At 42.2% G+C, this 23,198-nt stretch overlaps 1 protein-coding gene across 2 annotated transcripts; it reads right to left on the bottom strand.

Annotated features, from left to right (window-relative positions):
• Window positions 1-1,375: 1,375 nt before the first annotated feature.
• On the bottom strand, window positions 1,376-22,627 carry lpin2 (lipin 2). Of its 2 annotated transcripts, none has more exons than XM_058046147.2 (20): window positions 22,323-22,627; window positions 16,691-16,891; window positions 15,125-15,220; window positions 13,757-14,100; window positions 13,579-13,686; window positions 11,862-11,988; window positions 11,476-11,773; window positions 11,309-11,408; window positions 10,147-10,334; window positions 9,912-10,005; window positions 9,772-9,841; window positions 6,693-6,785; window positions 6,517-6,599; window positions 6,286-6,433; window positions 5,957-6,105; window positions 5,166-5,252; window positions 4,703-4,855; window positions 3,125-3,239; window positions 1,771-1,874; window positions 1,376-1,672 (listed from the first exon to the last, which is right to left on the bottom strand). In XM_058046147.2, exons 2-20 carry the CDS (start codon window positions 16,880-16,882, stop codon window positions 1,528-1,530), a joined length of 2,694 nt encoding a protein of 897 aa, XP_057902130.2. In that variant the 5' UTR covers window positions 16,883-16,891; window positions 22,323-22,627; the 3' UTR covers window positions 1,376-1,527. The 2 variants fall into 2 exon arrangements, with proteins under 2 accessions (XP_057902130.2, XP_057902129.2); XM_058046146.2 differs by having other exon boundaries at window positions 13,757-14,103; window positions 22,323-22,626.
• Between the last annotated feature and the right edge of the window lie 571 nt (window positions 22,628-23,198).

Genomic DNA, 23,198 nt, shown 5'->3' with positions numbered 1-23,198 from the left:
GTTTGGATAAGATGAACTAAAGTCCCCTCACGCTCACACTGTATGAAAATATGTGTAATATCAATATCGCAAAACAGAAACTTTGTACCCGTTCACTGTATGACTTAGCGAATTACTTCAAGGTGCTTTTAGTCAATACCAGCCCAAATCTGGAGGAGCCCACCTCTATCTAACATGCAAACGCACACTCTATTTAGACTTAAAAGCAGCTTTTCCCGCTGTGATGTTGTGTGAACAGCGCTGGTCCAAGTCAACCTGGCACTGGAGATGACTTTCACATCGACGCCATCAAATTGCATGTAACTCAACAGAGCCACTTTTAGTCTTTCACTCAGAACCCAGCAAAGCGATAAATTACTACTGTGTATGCGTTAGGACACCGTTTGATGTCAGTGCTGTTCACACAGGAGAGCGCCACAGGATACAAATGTAGGGTTTCTCGGTATTCTGTGAAACAAGAACGGGAACGCCAGAAAAAGCTGGGACGGTGGCCCATTCCGTATCCATGCCGTTTCATGAGGAAAAGCATCTATATCCCGGCTTTCTGCTCATCCCTTTCCTGTTGTGTGGAAAGTAAATGCCGCTACACGACATAACTATCATCGCTATGTGTACCGTATGAAAGGCGCTGCCATAAACGTGCTACAGCTCTGGGATCTCTATGTGATCTCTTTTAAAAGCTACACCGACTTCATCCTTGTGTCTTCTATATCCACCAAAAACTGCACTGAAGTGCTCGTGACCAACTCGTGTCCGACAAAGTGCGTTTGGATGTTAGAACTCAGTAGCAACACTAAACGGGAGAATGGCACAGCACATGCAACCAAACTCTTCCTCCATATTTGATATTGTATCTGGACGACGCCTGCAGACCAAATTCTTCAATTAAAAAAAAAAAAAAAAAAAACGTATTTTGACTGGTAGTGTGAATATGTATACAAATGTATTTTGTACACATCTGAAGAGGAATGTACCTTAAGCTGGTATTACTTCAAAAACAATAACACACAAGGCTTGTTGTTAACCGGCGAGTGCATGTTGTCCAGCGACGTACACAACGAAATATCTTCAGGCAAAACAAAAAAAGGCATCATGACGACCGGCAATAACTTAAACACATCAAGTATCATCATAAATAAACGAGTGCCGTTAAACGACTCGCGCGCTGATTCAGCCGTCGAGTGGAGGTATCACACTATCATGAATATGAATGTTACGTAAGTTATCTTATTTATTTATTGTCCGTTTTCTTTCAATAGTAATGGTGTGTCCAAAAAAAAAAACAGATGGTTTAAGTAAGCATTGGAGAGAGTGGCATGACTTGAATAGCAAGCTAATAGTGACTCATTCGGTATGAAGTCACCACGAGTCCACTAGTGCCTCTCTCTCGCTTGCTTTTATTATTTATTAACTCACCTCAACGATGTGATCCTCCGTGCTGAGGAGGTGAGTCACAACGCGTCAAAGTGATGAAGATGCCAGCCTGTCGGTCTTCCCCTCAGTGTCAACCCCTTGTGCCTCGGGGGTTCAGAGGAGGTCATCGGGGTTAACGGCGGGTATAGGCTGCCTCCAGAAGCAGAAGGAACTGTACTCGGGCATGACGAAGGCCTCGTTCTGCTCCTTGCTCAAAAGCGGAAACACGTGCTCCACAAGCTCGCTCAGCCTGCCGTACCTGGCGAGCGGAGAGACGACAGCGGGATGATCTTTTGTAGCATTTCTAACGCCACAGAATGGAGGCAACTCGAGATGAAAGTCTGGTTGTGTACGTACGAGGACTTGTTGCCCTTGGTCTGTTCCTGAATCAGCTCTCCCTTTGGGTTGACGGTGAAGATCCTGCAGACGGGAACTCCGACTTCCTTGTAAGCAAACACATCCTGCACACACAAAAACATGACTTCAATTGCAAGTACTTAAAAATACAGGGTGATTGAAAAGTAACTGCCTATTTTGACACAGAACGTCCTTGTTAGCAGCTTCCTCATACATGAAAAGAGGAAGTGGACGTCAGCTCCATCGCCTGTCTATGATGCCAGTTATTCGCCTGTTTCTCGCCTTTTTTTTTTTTTTTTTACCACTGCAAGTGGCACTTGGCTCTATTTTTAGGTTATTTTGCAGCCGTGATCCATAAGAAAAAGCAGAGACGTCAGGTGAGAAACACTATTGACTTCAAGAATAAACTCGTAGCAAACGACAGAAGTGGAGTCCGTGTTTATCTCGCTTCCCAATCGTGTCTTTGTCTATAATCAATCACATCTTTTAAAAAAAGGTACAAGTAACGTTAAAAGTTCATTCATCATTTTTTATTCACCATTAATTTCAAATTGTTGTCTGCATTTAAACTGTAATACTATAAAACGGAAAGTTGATTTGGTTAGAGTACGTTTTGGTTAGTGTCAGACCTTCTGGAATGGATTAATGACACTAACCAAGGGTCTGGTCAATTAACCACACTTGAAATGTAAATCAATCTCTGGTGTATAAATAATTTTGTACTTGTCCTCCTGTGATCAACCAAGTAACTAGATTTTTTTTAATGTCCATTTATATATATAAAAAAAAATTATTGCTCTGTTTTTATTTGACTTCTGGAGATGATTTCCCTAAAATATTGAAGTTAATTCCCTTGGATCCATGATGTTACCCATTTTCTACTCAACTAATCATTTTTATCCTGGTAAGTAGAATGTAAACATACTTTTCTTTCTCTAACTGGTAACCTGGAACATCAGCAATTGCTGCAAAGTGGAGAAGGGGTAGGATGAAATACACTCTGCTTCTTGCTACTCCTTTTCAGATAGTACGTTCGATTGTGCAAGTGCAAACATGTGCTTCAACTAAAGCATTCAATTGAAAGCATGAGAGAGGAGCTCATACTTGATTATGTAACTTTTCAGGAATCATTAGCCAAAAGTTTCCAAATAGTCATAATGATGATGACGACACTTCAGACTGGATGTTTTGCGAGCGTGTCAGTTTCCCTTTGGCGAGTGTTGTAGACACACAGTCATCCACTTGCTGAAGATGTTCCCGGTGATGATGTCACACGAGCACTGACTTCACGTGTTTGTGTCTGCAGAAAAATCTTTTTTTTTCTATTTTTCTACAAAACAAGCATCTAACTCACGTTAGCTCTATTCCCAAAGGCGGCGTAGAAGGGCTGCTTGTTGTGCTGAAACAGGTTCTTGATGTCGGTGAGGCATTCGATCTTGAAGATCTCCGGTTTCTTCTCGATGACCTCCCTTGAAGCAAACGGACAGACTGATTACAGTGTGGGCGCCCAAGTTGGGCACGGTCACTTTAAAAACTTTGTTTTCCAGTAGACATGCGTGATGCACTGTGCAAAGCATCCGTTACAAAATCACGAATTGAATGTTATGACAGATGCAGCACTGTTGGCGGGGACTTTTCAGACGTTGCTGTGGTTACGCAGGGAGACGACAAAATGCAACAGTAAATATAAAAAGACAGCGCCCACCTCCATCCAGCGTAATCAACATTAAGTGCTATTTAACACAAAGCTGCTTTGTGATCAAGACGGTAGATATGTGACCGATGTCGACAGAGGATGGCAAGAGGGTTTTGGCGCCGCTTCCTTCTGTCTGAATCCCACCCATTTAGCATCCATCCAAATCTTGGGACGGCCACATAAACAAAAGCCTCTAGCCCCTGTGGCCAATTACCGTCCACAACTCAACTCAACAACTCACAGCGGTTCCAAAGTGGCAGTTTAAAGTAGGAAATAAAGATGCTATAAAAAAGTACAAAAAAAAAAAAACAGTAAGTGGATGTCTAAAAGTGAAGCACCTGACACATTTAGCACCTAATTATCTTGGAAGTGCTTGAGCACATGCACTATGTGAATTAGCCATAGGACTACAGAATGTACAGCACACCACCCAAGGGCACTGCAGGTGAGGGAGAATTTTAAATATTTTAGAACAACAGTATTTCTTAGATATACTTTTGTTTGTTTTGTCAGCACCTCTGCATATTAATGCATTTTAAAGTGTGAGAACTAAATGTATTTTTATGTTATGCTTATGTGAAGTCATCGCTCATTTATTGTAGTTAGTCGGTTTGTGAAGTAACCGTCTCAAAATTCATTCATTCATTCATTCATTTTCTTCCGCTTTTCCTCACGAGGGTCGCGGGGGTGCTGCAGCGAGAGGCGGGATACACCCTGGACTGGTGGCCAGCCACTCACAGGGCACATATAGACAAACAACCATTCACACTCACATTCATACCTATGGACAATTTGGAGTCGCCGATTAACCTAGCATGTTTTTGGAATGTGGGAGGAAACTGGAGTACCCGGAGAAAACCCACGCATGCACGGGGAGAACATGCAAACTCCACACAGAGACGGCCGAGGGTGGAATCGAACCCTGGTCTCCTAGCTGTGAGGTCTGCGCGCTAACCACTAGACCGCCGTGCCGCCCGTCTCAAAATTAATCAATGAAATATGTTCATACTTAGACCATAAAAAAACTGTTTGACCTCAATCTGTTTAGCATATTAAATAATATTACAGTATATTAATTCATTTGTACAAATACATGCAAGAATCTCATTGTTCTCTTTTCTGTTCAGAATAAGAGGAAATATGCTATTTCATGGGAATTGACAAGAAATATAAGTGCTTTATTAAATTTGATGACTTTGGTATTTGGCTTTAAGACGCTCACAGTGTTCCATTTACCTGTGGAAGGCTGAGAAGAGACTGCTGGGGGACAACATGAGAGGCCCGCGGGGGAGGATGGTGCCGCCGTCGTTGACCCACTGCAGGTAACCCCTGGTCATGTCCGCCATGCCGATGGCACGGGCCGAGCAGTAAAGAAACTTGTAGCCATTCCTGCCGACGAGGAGAGAGACGTGACCCGTGGACGTAGCACTGAGAATAGCACGCTAATTAGATCAGCTATAACAAGACGCTTGAAGTGAAAATGAATGTTTTTACCAAAGAAGGGATTATATTCATTATTATTACACACTGTGGGCACTGCAGCCTGCTTTTCAATTGACATTTGGTGATAATGGAAGCGCTGATGCCTATTTGTTGCACACAAATGCTGGTGATAATAACAGCAAACCCTGCAATCTGGACTACTGGGAATCAACACACCTCCTTCGTCTGCCATCTATCAGTGTTGTGTTCCACTTACTCAGCTACTGAGTGGTAGAGTTTGGCGATTCCCTGGTGGGTCCAGTCCTTCCCTAACTGCGGCAAAATCTGTCCAAACACATCAGACCTGGAAACAGCATTAAACAGAAAAATGAAAAGGCACCATCATTACACCGCATGACAGGGGGAACAGAATAGACCGTTCTCCAGTAACTAGAAGCATTAGCAGCGCGCAGGAAGCAATACATGGGGCTGTGATGCTCAAATGTAAATGAGCTCATTATAGCCCCTGTAGCTCTTCTCGCTGCTAAGCTAAAGAAGAAGAAAAGAGAAAAAAAAAAAGTGTCACAGGTTTCCTGCAGGGTCGTGCACATAATAAGCTGCCATCAATCCGGCTGGTTTTGATGTCGGCCATGTAGGCGCCTCAATAGGTGGGCTTTCAGGGGAAGGAAGGCGACAGTGTGTGACAGAGGTGACGGGAGTTAGCAGGAAGTTAATTAAAAGGCGTAGCATAAATATAGAAATGATAATGAAAGGAGAACACATCGGCTATTTTTAGATAAATGGAAGAGAGTAATGATGTCTATCACCTGACTTTATGCAGTATGTTTTAGCGTTACCAAAAATACAACTCATAAAGAAGCCTTATTTTAAGATGCATGCGTGGGCTGACTTGACAGGTGATGTCTTTTTTTTTCCCCCCTCATTAAAACAGACTTTGCAGATGATGTCGAGTCTTATAATGTTTGATCTTACAAGCAGATGTGAATTACGAGGGTGTCAACAAGGAGTGAATTGCGCTCTAAAGAGGCTTTCCGTGCATGGACTCACTTGGTGATTGTTCCGTCAATGTCAGAGATGATGACTTTGTCGTCCCAGTTCCACAAGTAGATGGTGCCCTCGCAACGGCATGTGCCCTGGTACTGGGTGGTGATGCTGAATGTTACATCATTGGGACCTTCCTTCAGTTTCAGACTAGCCTAAGAAACACAGGAAAAAAATCACTAAAAGGTGTCTCCAATTTGCTCCTGGTAAAAGAAAAGAACCTGGAAGCTGGGCGTTTTTTTTTTAATGCCGTGAGTACCGCTTCCAACCAGAAGATGGAGTGCCGATCTTTCAAATGCACACAGTGCAGAGAACTCAAAACCAAATTCACTTACGATCTGATCAGAAGAGAGGCGTAGTGACTTCCTGTAAGTGTGTGACTTGGCGTGCTGCTGGCCGTCACTCAGCTGAAGTCTCTCCTGGCACGACGCAGCACTGACCTCTTTGCCCTCCTCGTCACTGGACGAGTCGGTGGTCTTTGCCCTTTAAAGTAGCAGTCAAAAAATGTCAACTTATGCACACCATTAACCAAAAGTATTCATATTTTTTAAAGGTTTTGCACTTACAGCGGGATTAGATTCTCCTGTGCAATAGAGGATCCTTCCTCGCCTAAGTGAGACTCTTCCTTGGTTTCAAGCTTAGTCTCAGACTGCAAAAGAGAAGGGAACAAAACAGTAAATTGATCTAATTTGAGAGTTTTAAACACTTTTATTCCAAAACAAATTGCCCATGCTGCACCAACCTGCTTGATTGCACTGTCTGCTCTTTTTCGCCAGAACCACCAGCGGCCGGACTTCTTTGGCATTTTCTCCTTCACCCAAGCCTCCTCTGTAGCCTGTAGCACACACATTACATACAGTACATGCCAATGACAATCGTGTTTGTAATGCAGCTTACATTGAACACATCTCAATGTTCAAACAACTTTTGCCTATCAGTAGGTGGAGTACAAATATGGAGCAGTTTGAGAAAAAAAAAATAGAACCAAAAATGGAAACATGATCCAAGATCCAATCTATTTAGCCCGTAAAGCACAAACTCAAGCCCGGGGGACAAATCTGGACCGTTGTTGGGAAATTGTTGGGAAAATAGCATTGAGTTGGCCCACCTCACGAACCTTATCAAACAAAGTGCTGAGAGAGCTCCGAGTAAGTAAGTAAGGTTCTCCGGCATTAACTACTCAGGAATTATGATTTAAAATAAATATTGTATATATTTTACGAAATTCACAACCATTCTTATGAGGCCACCAGATTCAGACCAAAAGTCAAAAGAATGTAACTGCACATGACAGTTACATTCTGTACATGACTACAACAGCAAGACTTCATTACAAAATAACACCTTCAATACAATTAAAAGTGACCATTTTAACCACAGCAACGCATACTGGGACATGCATAATCTGCCCATTCCCAGCTACAAACTCTCCCGGGTTATACATCTCACAAATTGTGATGTTTTTGTGTTGATATAAAATACTGCAGCTTTTGCCCGGACATTGAGAGAATGGCAAAGAGGTCATCAATAAACATCAATCACTTTATTGAAATGAACAACTTGGCCAAAACAACAGTAGCTGTATTGGAAAGTAGAAATTTAAAGCAGGCCGAAAATAATTGCACATTTCCCCCAATGTTTAGTATGCAAAATGTCCATGTGGGTGGGGGATAATGTCCAGTTCGGCCCACAACCTAAAGTAGGCTTTGAGTTTTGGCCCCCTTGCTCTCAGGGAGGAGGTACTGTATGTCCAGACAGGAATGGTTGGGCTGTTGCACTGCCAATGGTATTGGATCATGCACCAATCTCTCTGACTGATGCCCCCCCCCGAGTCTTTGAGCATGAACTGATGAAGCCTGCTTGAATGACAGGCAAAATGTCTTCTAAGACAACCTGAACAGGCCAGCTGCGATCGAGTGAACGCCCATTTTTATTCATATAGTTAACTCAATGAAGTACCTTACTATCACATTGTCTTATTCTTTTTATTTCCCCATAAGTACTTTGATGGAGTTAAACACAGGAAGTGGCCAGCCTAAGTAATTAATGAGGCATGGAGAAGGGGTAGGATTAAAAAAACTCTGCTTTTTCCTACTCCTTTTCGGACATTCTGAATTGTGCAAGTGTAAACATGTGCTTAATTGTTATATAGTATTGTAACTCTTAAACATGTTGGGAAAAAAACTAAACAACTAGCATACAGTGAAGAAAATAAGTATTTGAACACCCTGCTATTTTGCTATTTCTCCCACTTAGAAATCATGGAGGGGTCTGAAATTTTCATCGTAGGTGCATGTCCACTGTGAGAGAGATAAACTAAAAAGAAAAATCCAGAAATCACAATGCATGATTTTTTAACAATTTATTTGTGTGATACAGCTGCAAATAAGTATTTGAACACCTGTGTATCATCTAGAATTCTGACCCTGAAAGACCTGTTAGTCTGCCCATTAGAAGTCCACCTGCACTCCATGTATCATCCTGAATCAGATGCACCTGTTTGAGGTCGTTAGCTGCATAAAGACACCTGTCCACCCCATACAATCAGTAAGACTTTAACTTGTAACATGGCGAAGACCAAAGAGCTGTCCAAAGACACCAGAGACAAAATTGTACACCTCCACAAGGCTGGAAAGGGCTACGGAGCAATTACCAAGCAGCTTGGTGAAAAAAGGTCCACTGTTGGAGCTATCATTAGAAAATGGAAGAAGCTAAACATGACGGTCAATCTCAATCGGAGTGGAGCCCCATGCAAGATATCACCTCGTGGGGTCTCAATGATTCTAAGAAAGGTGAGGAATCAGCCCAGAACTACACGACAGGACTTGGTCAATGACCTGAAAAGAGCTGGGACCACCGTTTCCAAGGTTACTGTAGGTAATACACTAAGACGTCATGATGTGAAATCATGCATGGCACGAAAGGTTCCCCTGCTTAAACCAGCACATGTCAAGGCCCGTCTTAAGTTTGCATATGACCATTTGGATGATACAGAGGAGTCACGGGAGAAAGTTTTATGGTCAGATGAGACCAAAATAGAACTTTTTGGTCATAATTCCAATAAGCGTGTTTGGAGGAAGAAGAATGAAGAGTACAATCCGAAGAAACCATCCCTACTGTGAAGCATGGGGGTGGTAGCATCATGCTTTGGGGGTGTTTTTCTGCACATGGGACAGGACGAGTGCACTGCATTAAAGAGAGGATGACTGGGGCCGTGTATTGTGAGATTTTGGGGAACAACCTCCTTCCCTCTGTCAGAGCATTGAAGATGGGTCGTGGCTGGGTCTTCCAACACGACAACGACCCGAAGCACACAGCCAGGAAAACCAAGGAGTGGCTCCGTAAGAAGCATATCAAGGTTCTAGCATGGCCCAGCCAGTCTCCAGACCTGAACCCAATCGAAAATCTTTGGAGGGAGCTCAAACTCCGTGTTTCTCAGCGACAGCCCAGAAACCTGACTGATCTAGAGAAGATCTGTGTGGAGGAGTGGGCCAAGATCCCTCCTGCAGTGTGTGCAAACCTGGTGAAAAACTACAGGAAACGTTTGACCTCTGTAATAGCAAACAAAGGCTACTGTACCAAATATTAACATTCATTTTCTCAGGTGTTCAAATACTTATTAGCAGCTGTATCACACAAATAAATTGTTAAAAAATCATGCATTGTGATTTCTGGATTTTTCTTTTTAGTTTATCTCTCTCACAGTGGACATGCACCTACGATGAAAATTTCAGACCCCTCCACGATTTCTAAGTGGGAGAAATAGCAAAATAGCAGGGTGTTCAAATACTTATTTTCTTCACTGTATCTATGTAAATTACCTTTGGTAAATTCTTCTGAAACGCTTGTAGACTCAGAATCAAGGGAGCAGCTAGAGTCCAGTTATAATATCTGTGTGTACAAAGAGAGTAGACAACCGTATTATTATTTTTAAGTCTGCTTAACATAAAAAAATGCTTACCTGTTTCCTATCTTTACAACAAGGTTGGGGTTATCTATAATTGCGGGATTTTCAGCAAATTCATGGTAGGTAATGATGTGCTCCATAAACTTTTCTGCAAACACAAAAGACAGAAGAACATCACAAAGAGAGAAGAGTAGAGGAAGCAGAAGTTCAAAAAGGCATTGTCAGCAGTTAACTCTGTAGTACTGAAGTGTACTTTATTTGCAGTGGGCGCCAACTGAAGGTTACGTACCTTTGGATATTTCTGCGTTTTCAGTGAGGCCTCCGCACAGCGACAAGGTAACGTCGGGGACGTCACTGGCGGAGTCAGATAGACACTCTGTGCCACTGTCTGCCGCGGCGCTGCCCACTGACTGCGGTGACTGGGAACCGGACCGCATCTCCGTGTCCATCCAGTGCTTACTGGCTGCCTCTGCCTCACTGCAGAAAGATAAAATAAGCCGCAAAAAATGAGTATGTAGTAAGGCTGTGTTGACACTAAAGGTTCAGTTCTTTGGTCGAGACCAAATATTTTTTTAAAATATTTTTTAAAAAAAGATACTTCGTGCGCCTTCTGGTGTGGTTCTCTTTGTATTTACACAGGCATTTCTGCCATGTAACGAAAGGCTGTGTGTCAATGGAGGCCGTTCCTACAATTGGGTGCCATTTGCGTTGTCATGACATCACATGCTATATTTTGTTTAAAAAAAACATTCAAATTTAAATTTGAAAAACCACATTTCAAATTGTAAGTCCACTTCTGCTATAAAGCATAACAATATGAAAACGAATGAACTGATCTTATGGGCCGCACGGTGAACAAGTGGTTATCATTAGCATGTACGCCACATAGTTGGGAGATCGGGAAGACCTGTGTGGGGTTTTGCATGTTCTCACCGTGCGTGGGTTTTCTCTGGGTACTACCACATTCCAAAAACATGCATGTTGGGTTAATTGTATGTTGTTTGTATTGTAATAGGTCACATTGTATGAATGTGAGTGTCTATATGTGCCATGTGATTGGCTGGCAACCAGTCCAGAATGTACCCCGCTTCTCTCCCGAAGACAGCTGGGATAGTCTCCAGCATACCCATGACCCTAGGATAAGCAGCATTGAAAATGGTTGGATGGATGGAATTGATCTCACTTTTTTTTTTTACTTTTTTTATGTAAAACTGGCATGTCCCACTAAAAATAATAATAAAAGTGAAACAATTTCTAAATTTTTTGGCATTGAGATGTAATGTTTTGTCAACTTTCTTAACAAATGTGATTTGTTTCTATTAAGTTTTTAATGCTTTAAAACATGAAAATAAGTTCTGTCCTTGTCCCCAAACCACAAAATCTGATCCAAACCAAACACGGCATGTCTGAACGCACCAAAAAAATGTCCCTTGATGCTACACCAATCTAACCTCTTGGGAAAGTATCTTGCAGCTACGTCGGGTTCAAGTGCATTCAGGTCATCTAGGTAGATGTCCTTGGGGCCCTGATGATGGCTCCTCTTAGGGACACCTGTTAATTCAACAAGAGGAATGAATGAGTCACCATCTTACAAACGGCAACATCCGCCAAATAATACCTTTCTTTTTCGAGGGTGAGTCACTCTGCTGGCTGGAGGGGGTGGAGGTGACCACACTGTACGGCAGGACGTCCACAGGCTCTGTGAGAGTGACAGGACTCTCACAAGTGGTAGCGGTGGTAGGGCAGCGAGGCTCTGGCTTGACGATGCTGCACACAGAGGGGGCCGCGCCTTCGGGTCCACCAAGCTCACCCTCGTTCTCCATGGCCTCTGTGCTGAGGATGACACGGAAGTGGGTGCTCTCTGAAGGGGTGATGGTCACTGTCTGTTTTAGTTCTGCTTTCTCCTTTTTGGTGACCTGAACAATTAAAAACAACAAAAGTTTAAACACAAAAGCGCAGCCTGGAGGGGGTGTCACCTTCAAAGTTGGGAGGTTGCTTTCTTACTCTGGTGGTTTCTGGAAACTCTCCCCAGGTCCACTGCATGTGGGACTCAGCTCTGAGCAAAGATTCTGAGGGTCTCACCACCAGTTCCGAGTCGCTCTTGGGTGAAAAGGCCTGAGATAGGCTGTGGCTAGAGAAACAGAGAAATACATAAATACATAAAGACCAGTTTATTATTGTTTTTTTTTAACATAATTTTGAGACTTACAGTGGCGTGACAAGTGTTTGCCCCTGTTCTTTTTTTGTTGCACTTAAATGTTTCAGATCAAACAAATTGAAATATTTTGACTTTTTAAACCATTTTTAACCTATAAATGTTGTTAGAATGTTGTGTTGTCATGTTTAGACGATGCCAAAGTTTCAGATAATTAATTTTACGCATCCAGAAGTTAGCCCTGAAAGAAGTTTGGGATGGCTCTGAACGCTCGGTTTTAGAGTTTTTTCCGACACTGGCTCATTGCGACTTCACGGTGAGCCTTGTGAGAAGTCACCAGCTCCATCCAGCTGGTGACTTCCTTGTGTGGGCGTGCCCAGGTACAAGCTGTTTGCTGTACAAGCTGAGTGGGACCAATCACAGCAGAGTGGGTGTGCTCTGAGGCACGTCATGGGTGGAATAAATTAAAACAGATTAAAACATTAAAACAGAAAGACAGAACAGATTTAAAACATTTTGGGAATCCAGGGAATAGGTGCAGATTCTGGAAGATCTGGAAAGCTTTCTGTGAGGGTTATCGTGTGTAGCTGCTCCAGGAGTCCACAACTCAATAGAAAAGGCTGAAAATTAGCATAAAAAGTACCCTTTAAATGAAACTTTTTATTAAGGAAGAAAAAAAAATCCAAACCTACATGATCCTGTGATTCCAGAGGGAAAGCATTTGGGATCAGTCTGGAAAAGGTCATTTCTAGAGTTTTGCGAATCAGAGTTTTGCGAATACAGTGACAGACATTATCCACAACAAAGTAGTCCATGTGCCGTGTACTGAATCTTTCCTCAAAATCTAGTGTCCAAGCAAAGCATCCTATGTATTGCTGGATCATTCTCTATGCATTTTTTATTGAGTGTGACTGCTAAATAACCTGACAGGGGGCCAAATAATGCTTCTCGAGCCAGCAACTTCATCAAGAAGGTGAGAAACACTATTGAATACAAGAATGTAAGAAGATGGTGGCCGATCTCGCCAGGATATTGTATCCTGGTAATTAAAGAAGAAATCAAGGAAGCAAAGGTTGCGAATTAAAAAAAAACAAAACAAAAGAGATCACAAACGATAGAAGATGTTGAGAAGTTGCTGGTGTGGATCACCTCCTTTGCATTCCTCTTCCCAACCAGTCTTCAATATATAAGTGATGGTAAATGTTGATTTATCCATTTCATTCCTCCTTTTAAATTATTTTTAACGTAAAACAAACATTTTTTCAGATAAAAAATATTTTTTGTGCATATTTCTGGGTGTCTGGAACAGATTAATGAGATTTACACCATTTTGTAAGGGAAAATTGCTTAGTTTTTTCTATGTTTCATTTTTTCGTCTGACCTTCTGAAACAAATTAATACTGCAAACCAAAGTACTTGCAAAGCAAAATAGCAAAAAGTTTGCCTCTAGTCATTAGTGTTGTTACGTCCATGTTAGAGCAGAAGTAATGTTCCTCACAACATTCTGCACTGACAAATAAGGTGCACATGCTTTTTAAAGACTTTCAAATCCAGATTCAAACCCACCTGTCGTCTGCTGTCCAGTCACCATCAGACAATGCGTAACCATCCAGGTTGCGTCTGGCTGTAGGTAGTTTAGGGTCAATGTCTCGTATTGCGGATCCTGAAGGTGATCTGTATAATAAAAGACACATTAATATGGGCATGAAATGGTCATGCAAACCAGAACGGACTCCGGACCCACCTGGAAACATGTTGCACAACAGCCTCCTCATCAGAGCTCAGGTCCATCTCAAAGATCTCCTCGTTTTGGCCCAGTGTGGACACAGGCGTGACCACGGCAGCAGCAGGAGTGTTAGCAGCATTAGCATTAGCAGCAGTGACCGCCACGGGCGGGGTCAGTTCTTCTCTGCGGGGGTCTCCTTTGTGCTTCTTCCTTCGTCTTTTCTTCTTTTTTGTGGACGTGCTGGTGGGAGCAGGCGTCTCCGGACGATCTTCTGGGGCGACCGGCCTGTGCTCCACCTCTGATATCCAGAACAGGTTGCTGTCTGTTGGGATCGGGGAGGTGGCCAGGTGGGCTGGGACGAGCTGCTGGAAGGATGAAGAAATGTAGTGTAGTGTAGTGTTTCATGACAGCTATATACTGCAGAGTTGTTTCACAAATATATTGTCTAGTATATATATATTGGCTAGGGATCGATCAATATGGTTTTTTGGGGGCCGATGCCGATACCAATTTTTTTCCATCACCCTTAGCCGATGGCTAATTTTGCTTGGGCCGATATTTGTGGCCGATACTGCTTTTGATCCCTCAATTTACAAAAAATGACCATGATAACAAATATTACAGGTCTCAAGTTTAAACAAATATTTATTGAAATGTAAACACTGAACTCGTAGGATTCAGCTTTCTTAAACACACATTTAAACGGCATTATCAACTTTAACCATGTGCAAAACTTTTCTGTCGTAGTTTAAATTTATCTAGCATCGATGTGATGACTGCTCTTCCGCAGCGTGACGCCCCCGCCCACCCCGCCTCCACACACACAAACACATCACACTGACACAATTTAGTACGATATATAAAACATTTCTCTCATCATTAAAGTTGTGCACAATAAAGACCTCTCATAAGCAGACACGGCTGCTCCAATCCCTTCTCTTCGGAGAGAACGCACACACATAACACGACACGCATTTAAAGTTGCATAGTTGTTCATTCTTGTTCTGCTCAACTAGTGAGAGTGCTTTTATTCGTCTGTTGCGTTGGTATGTGATGTTTTTGGGCTTTCTTGTTGTCCCACCATGACTGTTATACCTAGCGATCACCCAGTGAAATGTGATGGGCTTAGTAAAGTGTTAAAAGCAAGCTAACTCTATTACTTGTGAAAATGCGCCCTTGATGTGATTCAACAGTAGGGGGCCGGGTACCGCGACTACGTGTGTTGCGGGGTCCTCTGATGCCTGACTGTAAATCATGCGGTGGAAAAGTACATTGGCGAACCCACGTGCGTATCGGCCGATACCGATACAAGGAAAAAAAACGCAAATATCGTCCCGATATATCGGTCGATCCTTAATATTGGCACACTTGTCCGATGTAACTTACATTCAGCTGCTCAGCTTCCTGAACAAAGAAGGCCTCGCCATTGTCCCCGAGTTTCATCTGCAATTCTACAGGCTCTCCATTCACTTCAATGTCAATCTAGGGGAAAAACAAAAACAAAACACAAAAATGCTGAAGAAATATGGCACAAAGTTCACCAGGCACAACATGCAACAACACAACTGTTCCCAAATGCAACAAAAAGCACCATTGTTAAGTAGCATTGCATTAATCTTCTTGGGCATGGACTTGAGCAGAGGCGCACAGGTTGTTACTGGAATCCACTTCCACTCTTCCATGATGACATCACTGGTGCAGCTGGTGAAGCACCTTCTGCGTGAGGATGCCCCACTGACATTGTCCTCTCTTCCACCTTCACCTTCCTTAGCATGGCACCATCTTGGGGGTGTGTTTGAACGCCTATGTTGAAAAAAAAAAAATGCTATGCTCCAAGAAGACCCACTCTGCTCTCTTGTGGTGGCAGCACTCATGCAGCCTGACCATGGTGCTATGACTACCATACTTGACTCTAGGCCAGACACAATGATGTTGCTGTTCACTTGTGTGGCCAACTATTTAGACAATACTGGCTGTGTAAAGCATATCCAAGTCCCATTGCTATAATGGCGTAAATGGCCTTTACTATTTTCAGATACTTATTCCGGCGCAGTAAAAGATGTAGCAGAGAAATACATGGAAGGTTGCACAACATCCCATTTTTGGCTGCCCTTCTTCCTCTTTTTGTTTCCTCTCACCAACTCCCACACATTCAAGTTGTAACACTGTTGCCATAGGAACCACTCATTCATTCTTCCTGTGCCTTCATCAGCATTCTGGGGAGATAGTCAGAAAGTCCCGAGCGCTGCGTGATCCCACAGGATCATTTATTTTAGAAGCACTAACAGGCTATCCACAAGGACAAGTATTTTATCGTTTCAGCCTCTCGTCCACAGACTAGCCTTCTGGGTGCCCTGAAATTGTATTTTTTGAAAAGTGCTTTCAGAGTGGGAACATCTGAAAAAACTTGCTTGTCGTTTTCATATACATGGCCAAATCCCTGTTCTTGAGAAACAATGACGTCACCGATCCATTGCCGTAAAATGTCAAAGCGTGGGAGAATAAGAGCCAAGAACATGTCATCTGTGCTCGGCAAAAAAGCCAGTGATGAGTACTGTGGGAATTCTCCCATGAGCAAATAAGTCCAGCAACAGCCTAAATCAGATGGGAAGCTAGATTAGCTTTCCTATGCTCAGTGAGGTGCTTATTCCATTTCATTTAGGCAGTTCCAATTGGTGTAATTACTCACATGAAACTGCTACCCAATCTTAATTTAGGCAGGTGGGTTGCAGGGAACACGCTTCATGTTGTTGTTCCTGCACCAAACATAATGTAGCTTAAAAGATTAGTTCCGCTCTGAGGCTTACATTTCAAAATTAGGATTGGTTTTGACCCAAAACGTGGAAAAAACCTGAGGCGACGGACTGGCTGTTGAAACGAGTCTATTTATTGAAGACAATGCATGAAACGCTGTTGTTGATTTGTGCATGACAGAGCCGTACAAGAACTCACCACTTTCTCTTTGGAGCGCAGCACGCCCAGCTTGCCGAAGCGCACGTGGAAGGGTGAACATTGGTAGGTGCCGTCCCTTTGGCGGACAACCACAACATCGATGCAGCCGGACAGTGTGGCCTGGTTGATGCCCTTGTACAGCTCTTTGACGGTGACCAACACCTGGCCGGCCAACTGACCCACGTAGTTCATGGTGTCCACCTGGAGATGCAAAGTGATAGTCATACGTAATGGAGGAAAGCTTGCTGATTTACTGCATTTGTTGCAAAAGGAGGTAAACAGAGAGATTTAGATTTGTTCAGGCCAAGGATCTTTTTTTTAGTGGAGCTTGTAAACATCCCCGCCCCCCACCTTTGTTTGCATAACCTGAGAGGTAGATGTTTTGTTCAGTCTAGCCCTGAGAATGTGAGGGGCTTAGTGACTGGAAGCGTGTTCGTCTATGTGTGAAAAACTTGAAATGTTTTCCAAGAGACTGAACCAAATACATTCATTCATTCATTTTCTACCGCTTATCCTCACAAGGGGATAAGCTTTCGGGCGAAAGGCGGTGGCCAGCCAATCACAGGGCACATATAGACAAACAACCATTCACACTCACATTCATACCTATGGACAATTTGGAGTGGCCAATTAACCTAGCATGTTTTTGGAATGTGGGAGGAAACCGGAGTACCCGGAAGAAAACCCACGCATGCACGGGGAGAACATGCAAGCTCCACACAGAGATGGCCAAGGGTGGAACCGAAACCCGGTTTCTAACCACTCGACCGCCATGCAGCCCTGCACCAAATACAGAGAACACAAAATACGGGCAAAAAAAGCAAGGAGGTTTCATGTAATCCAAGAATTGTGATTATTGTGAATTGGCTGCAAATTAAGAATTGCTTGATATAATTATTTAGAAATACAATTTTACATCATCGTGTTCTGCTTTTTCCTACTCCTTTTCGACCATGTTGAATTGTGCAACTCTAATCATGTCATGTACTTTAATGTTTTTAAGCATATTTGAAATCCACTAAAGCATTACCAGTAGCAAAAAATGATTTGTCAATGGCGACTAGTCTGATAAGTTGGGACTTGCAGAGACCAAGACTCCATGCCTCTATGTGTCACCGAATGGATGGTTAGCGCTGTCTTGGTTGTTCCAGCCGAAGAGACTCACCAAGGACCACGTGGGCCTGAGAGGTGAGGACTCGCCCAATTCACTGCTGTCAGTGTTGTCCTCAGTTGCTGGTTCCTGGACCACTGAGGATCTTTGTCTCTTCATTGTGTACAGCTCTTAATTGTCCACCATGACCACACATCCTGCCCCATATCCGCTGATACCTTACAATACTTCAACCATCCTCAATGCTGTCTTTATTTATCCCCCTACCTTATCACTATCATAAATTTTATAATTCTTTGCATAGTTTTTTTTGTGCAGGGTGTGCTGAGCTCAGCCACTGAGGTGTCTTCTTTAAGGTGCTGATGGCTGATAAGTGGGTGCCTATGCAGTGTTTTTCCCCTGATAAGAGCATATTTTTAGTGTCACATGTACGGTACAATCATCGCTGTGTCTGCTTGCTAATCCAAAAGGGTTTGTGTGGCTTTTGTTGACTGTGGGCCTCAACTAATAAACATGCCGTAGTTTCCAGCTCCTCAACAAAACACATCTGAACTATTTCCATCTGGAGCATGTGCAAAAAGGCTGCAGTCAGAAGGCAGTCGAGATGCATTCACGGACTTGTGGTGAGTGGGATATTTCACATTCTTTTTGAAAATGCACAATTCCCCTACTTCTGAGTCTAAAAAATGTAAAAAATCACTGTACTCGGCGAAGGGAGCCGCAACAAGACCCGCATTTACGACACCCTTATTGTATTACCAAAATTAGACTGTGTGTGCGTCACTCTTATTTTGAAATCCAGACAGTCTGCTCTTACTTTGAAGGGTGAAAGTTTGACCTATGTGTAAATGTTTGAAAAGAAACAGGACTGGGTGTGCTGTTCTGAGCTGTTGGCAAAAGAGGGATTAGCAAATTGTGCTATTGTGTTAACATGATATCTTGGGAGTGTGTAACTGTAACCTCAGCTTTCGGCGACCTTTACATGTTTTTCTTCTCCATTCTTTTGTATACAACTCATCTGCTTCACCACACCAATGCGACGATGCCCTGAGAATCTGACGGTTCTTGGCCGGGAAGAACATCACCGTGCTGGAACAACCTCCTTATTCACCTGACCTTGCTCTGTGCCACTGTTTTATTTTCTCCAAAGCTTAAGGGGGTCACCAAGGGGACCCGTTTTGAAGACGTGGAGGCCATCAGGAGGGCTACAACGACAGGCATTCTGGAAGAATCCTTCCAGCAGTGCATAGAAGCGTGGCAGAAAAGGATGGACAAGTGCATTCGACATTAAGGGGATTACTTTGAAGGTGAAACCATGTCAACTCTTGTTTGGACTTGAAATAGATTGTGACACCAGTCCTGTTACTTTTCAGACACACCAGCTATCCGACTGTATCTTGTAGCCGCGGCTGTCGTCTCCATTTCACACACAACTTGTGTGAAGTCAGTGGATAACAAAACGCTTACGTACGAAAAGCACAACTCACACAGTCTGAGTAACGATCACTGCAATCACTCCGCATGTGTCTGTGCGCTTTGGCTCTATATGAAATCAACACCAAAGAGAGTGGGCATCCTCTTCGTGGAGGCGGGGCCGCACGGAGTGCGAGCAGTTAGCAAGCAAACACGAATATGAATGAAGGCACAAGAGTAATAGCTAAGCCGAATGCCACAGTTCCCGAGTGGATGTGCAACACAGTCTTCCTTCCTTCCTTCTGACAATCAACGCTTACTGAGGCTTTTCATCGGCACGGTAAATATTAAGCGAAACAGCGCGTCACGGTGCGTGTTCAGAGCGCCACATGCTGCGGCCCAGCTTGAAATGCACAGGAAGCGTTGATGTCATTAGTGTCCCTCCTGAGCTGCCATAGTGTTGTATTCAATGGTAATGGTAATGGTTTTATTTCATTTGAACATGCATCAAATTACAATTGAGTGCATCCCATAATCAGTTCACAGTTCCACATGTCCAAAAGGAGTAGGAAGAAGCAAAGCTTATTAAATCCTACCCCTCCATCTGGTACTTTTACAATCAGTAACTGTTACATTTGTTCACTTCCTGCTTTCCCAATATAGTTTAAGTTTTTTTTTATTTTATTATTATTTTTTAATTTTATTTTTGTCACGTACCAAAGTACGAGGTGATATGACCATTCAATGACATAATGGGTACCATAGTAACTGTCAATATAGTAATATATATAGCACATTGTGACTAGTTCAAGACACTAAAAGGATGACACTAAAAGGACTAAAAGGATGGAGACCATCCAAACCCACGCAAGCCATGCAGTTTGTCATATGCATTATTTTACACCGCTCACATATGACCCCCTACAATAGTTTAACAAATACTACATAACTGTGTGTAGGCTTTAGATTAGAGGTTTTTTCTTTTTTAATAGTGTAGCATTGCTGGGAAGTACTTTCCATTTCCCAGTGTGCTTTGCTGTTTTTTGAAAGTGTCTGGAAAGCACATGGTAACATACACATCTGTTAATATACTGCATTATGCGTTGGTAGTGTCTCTATTTTATCCACCTATTGCATTGCTGTGTGTAGTTGTTTTGACACAATGACTCGGAATGGGGTTTCAGCTGGTGGCGACCCGTAATTCTTAGCCAATATAGTATGGCTAAGAATTGTGCACTACACTTACCACACCAATGATCTTTAAATGACTTTTTTTTTTTTAAAAGGTCGAAATTATCGAATATCAGCACAATTATCCACTCGCAAACTTTGTTATGACAGGCCTAGATATTTCCACATGTACTCAAACAATATTACTTTTTGCATCTGGGATGCCCCAAAGACAACATTTTCTATAGGCTTTTAACAACAACAACAACAACAATTTGTCGAAGCAGACAGACAGGTTAAGCGCAAGGATCACGTTACTAGCTCAAACCAAGCTAAATGGTTGAGTTTGTTTGACAAAAAGTAGGAAAAAGAGACGGGGATCTGACCATTCCCAGCCTGGTGACGTCATAATGCTAATTAGATGAGAAAATGTACTCCCATTACAAACTTTGGGTCATACAGATAGCTTTTCTCCATTACAGTATGCATTTATCTGTAACCATTTTCAAGCTACAACCATTTGAAATAATCATGATTTTTTAATATTTTCTTGAAAAAAACTACACAAAAAAGTTGGCTTACACAGTGTTTATTTTCTAAGGGAAATTGTCTTGCTTTGGTTAGAGTCCGTTTTGGTTTGAATCAGACCTCATGAATGGATTAATGATTTTAATCAAGGTACCAATGTACCCGATACCAGGGGTTGCCAGCCGCTCAATTGCAATTGACAAGTCAATCTTAGGGACTTGCCCAGTCCGACTTGTAAAGTCCCCAATTATAAGTTTGTATTCCGTGGAGGCACTGTGCAGGGCGGACTTTGCGCCCAGAGCTTGGCTCCCAAAGCCCAACTGGAGGGGCCAGTGCATGCCAATAGAGCAAAATGCACAATGACAAAAAACTGAAATACTGAACCCAACAACTAATAACACTAAGCTGTGTCTTTACATGTGTATAACTTAAATTGTCCAAAATGGCCACTGCCTTTTACCCTGAAAACACCACTGTACATAGCTACATCATAGGTGTCCAAAGTGTGGCCTGGGGGCTATGTGTAAAATCAAATGAAACAACGCTTTCCACATTATAAAAAGGAGCAGGTTGGAATTTACGTTGTGCTGCTAAACTACAGTAGCTACAAATGTAGTTGCTGACAACCTGATCCAATCATGTAACAGTGTTGACAATGTTATTTAATACCTTTTGAGCTGCGCTGAATAACAAATTGGCAGAATAAAGACTTTTTTATTTTATATGAAACCGTACTGAGAATGTTTTACTCCATTTTATTGGTCACCGAATAAAAAACAGCAACATTAATTACATAAAATGCCTTGAGGAGAAAAAAACTAACAACTAACTTACTTAAGGAGTTGAAGGTAGTCTTATTATCATTATGTAAATAATCAAACACAACATTGAAGTACAATTTTCCCCTCATATTGTACTTTAAAATGCAGATTTAGCGACTAAAGTTAGCATATCAAAGCTAGCATGGCTTGTGAACGTCATTGCAGCGACGAACGTCACGGGACTAATGTTGTAAAGTATGGACAACAAAGGGGAGAAAAGGGAGACACACATCTCTTCTGTGAGTAAAAGTGGTGATATTAGTTATTATTTAAGGTTTTTAGAGGAAAGGTAAACGAGGGGAAAAACTTGAATGAGACGCCGCTAGCCGCTGTCGTCTTGCTAGCTGCTGTTACGTTGATATGTTACCGTTAAATTGCAGCGAATTGCGGAATAACAGACGAGGGCTGCGTCTTAATTTTAATGTCGCGATTCATTCGTGGATGCCGTTGGTTCATATTTAACTGAATGGGATTCAATGTTATTCAATGTTGGTGGCAAACAAAACGGGCTAGCTTAGAAGCTACCAACCATTAGCTACCTTCGAGCACAAATGACAAAACGTCGCATTAATACGATTTTTTTTCTTACCTTATTTTGTCTTCTGCAGGATGTCCCAGTTTGTTAGCAGCGAGTCCAAATGTCCTCCATGTCCTCAGCCGTGAAAGTCCTCCCGAACCTTCTGACGTGTCGGTGGTGCCGAGACCACCGAGGCTGAGACAGAACACTTGATGGTGATGAGGCGGCCAGCCAGCAAGAACACACACACAGTCTCTCACACACACAATTTCCTCTTCGACTTTAACCTAAGCTACTCATCGTCTTCGATATGAGCTTGTTTTTTTACTGACAACATGAGACCGTTTGTCACCCTCGATATACGCACGCGTACTTCACTCAGTGTTGTCAATCTGCAGGGGCGTCCATCCAAAGTGCCGCACAATACAATTTAACAACAAAAAACAAAACTACAACAGCAAAATATTATATTAAAGATTTTTCATTTTTTGGGAAATTAGAGTGGAGAAAAAAAAATGTAGTACAGTATTTTAAAGAAAACCTGAATTACAAGTACTGATTGGGTAATGGTAATGGTAATGGTTTAATTTCATTTGAACATGCATCAGATTACAATTGAATGCATCACATAATCAGTTCACAGTTCCACATGTCCAAAAGGAGTAGGAAGAAGCAAAACTTATTAAATCCTAGCCCTCCATCTGGTACTTTTACAATCACTGTTACAAAAAACTGTTACATTTGTTCACTTCCTGCTTTCCTAATATAGTTTATAGTTTGTTATTAATTTATTAAGTTAAATTATTAATTAAGTTATTAAATTTGATTAATTTGTAAGCTTTCTATTATTTTTATTTTGTTTTTTTTTTTATTTTTTTACATTTGTTCACTTCCTGTTTTTTTTTATATTTTTTTATTTTATTTTAGTCACATACCGAAGTACAGGGT

Source organism: Doryrhamphus excisus, linkage group LG11, assembly GCF_037039965.1.
Source record: "Doryrhamphus excisus strain RoL-2023G ecotype Guam linkage group LG11, RoL_Dexc_Guam_v1.1, whole genome shotgun sequence".
NCBI classification, from domain to species: Eukaryota; Metazoa; Chordata; class Actinopteri; order Syngnathiformes; family Syngnathidae; genus Doryrhamphus; species Doryrhamphus excisus.
Note: the sequence above shows the minus strand (reverse complement) of the source record. Positions and strands in the feature narration are given on the sequence as shown.

Bases quoted from the DNA above. Each gene is read 5' to 3' on its own strand.
- lpin2 (XM_058046146.2), bottom strand. From the start codon at position 16,882: ATGAACTACGTGGGTCAGTTGGCCGGCCAGGTGTTGGTCACCGTCAAA. The intron at 10,335-11,308 runs GTTAGATTGGTG...ATCTTTCTGCAG, and splicing joins GCAAGATACTTTCCCAAGAG to TGAGGCAGAGGCAGCCAGTA. The intron at 6,600-6,692 runs GTTGGTGCAGCA...TCTCTTTTGCAG, and splicing joins CAGACAGTGCAATCAAGCAG to TCTGAGACTAAGCTTGAAAC.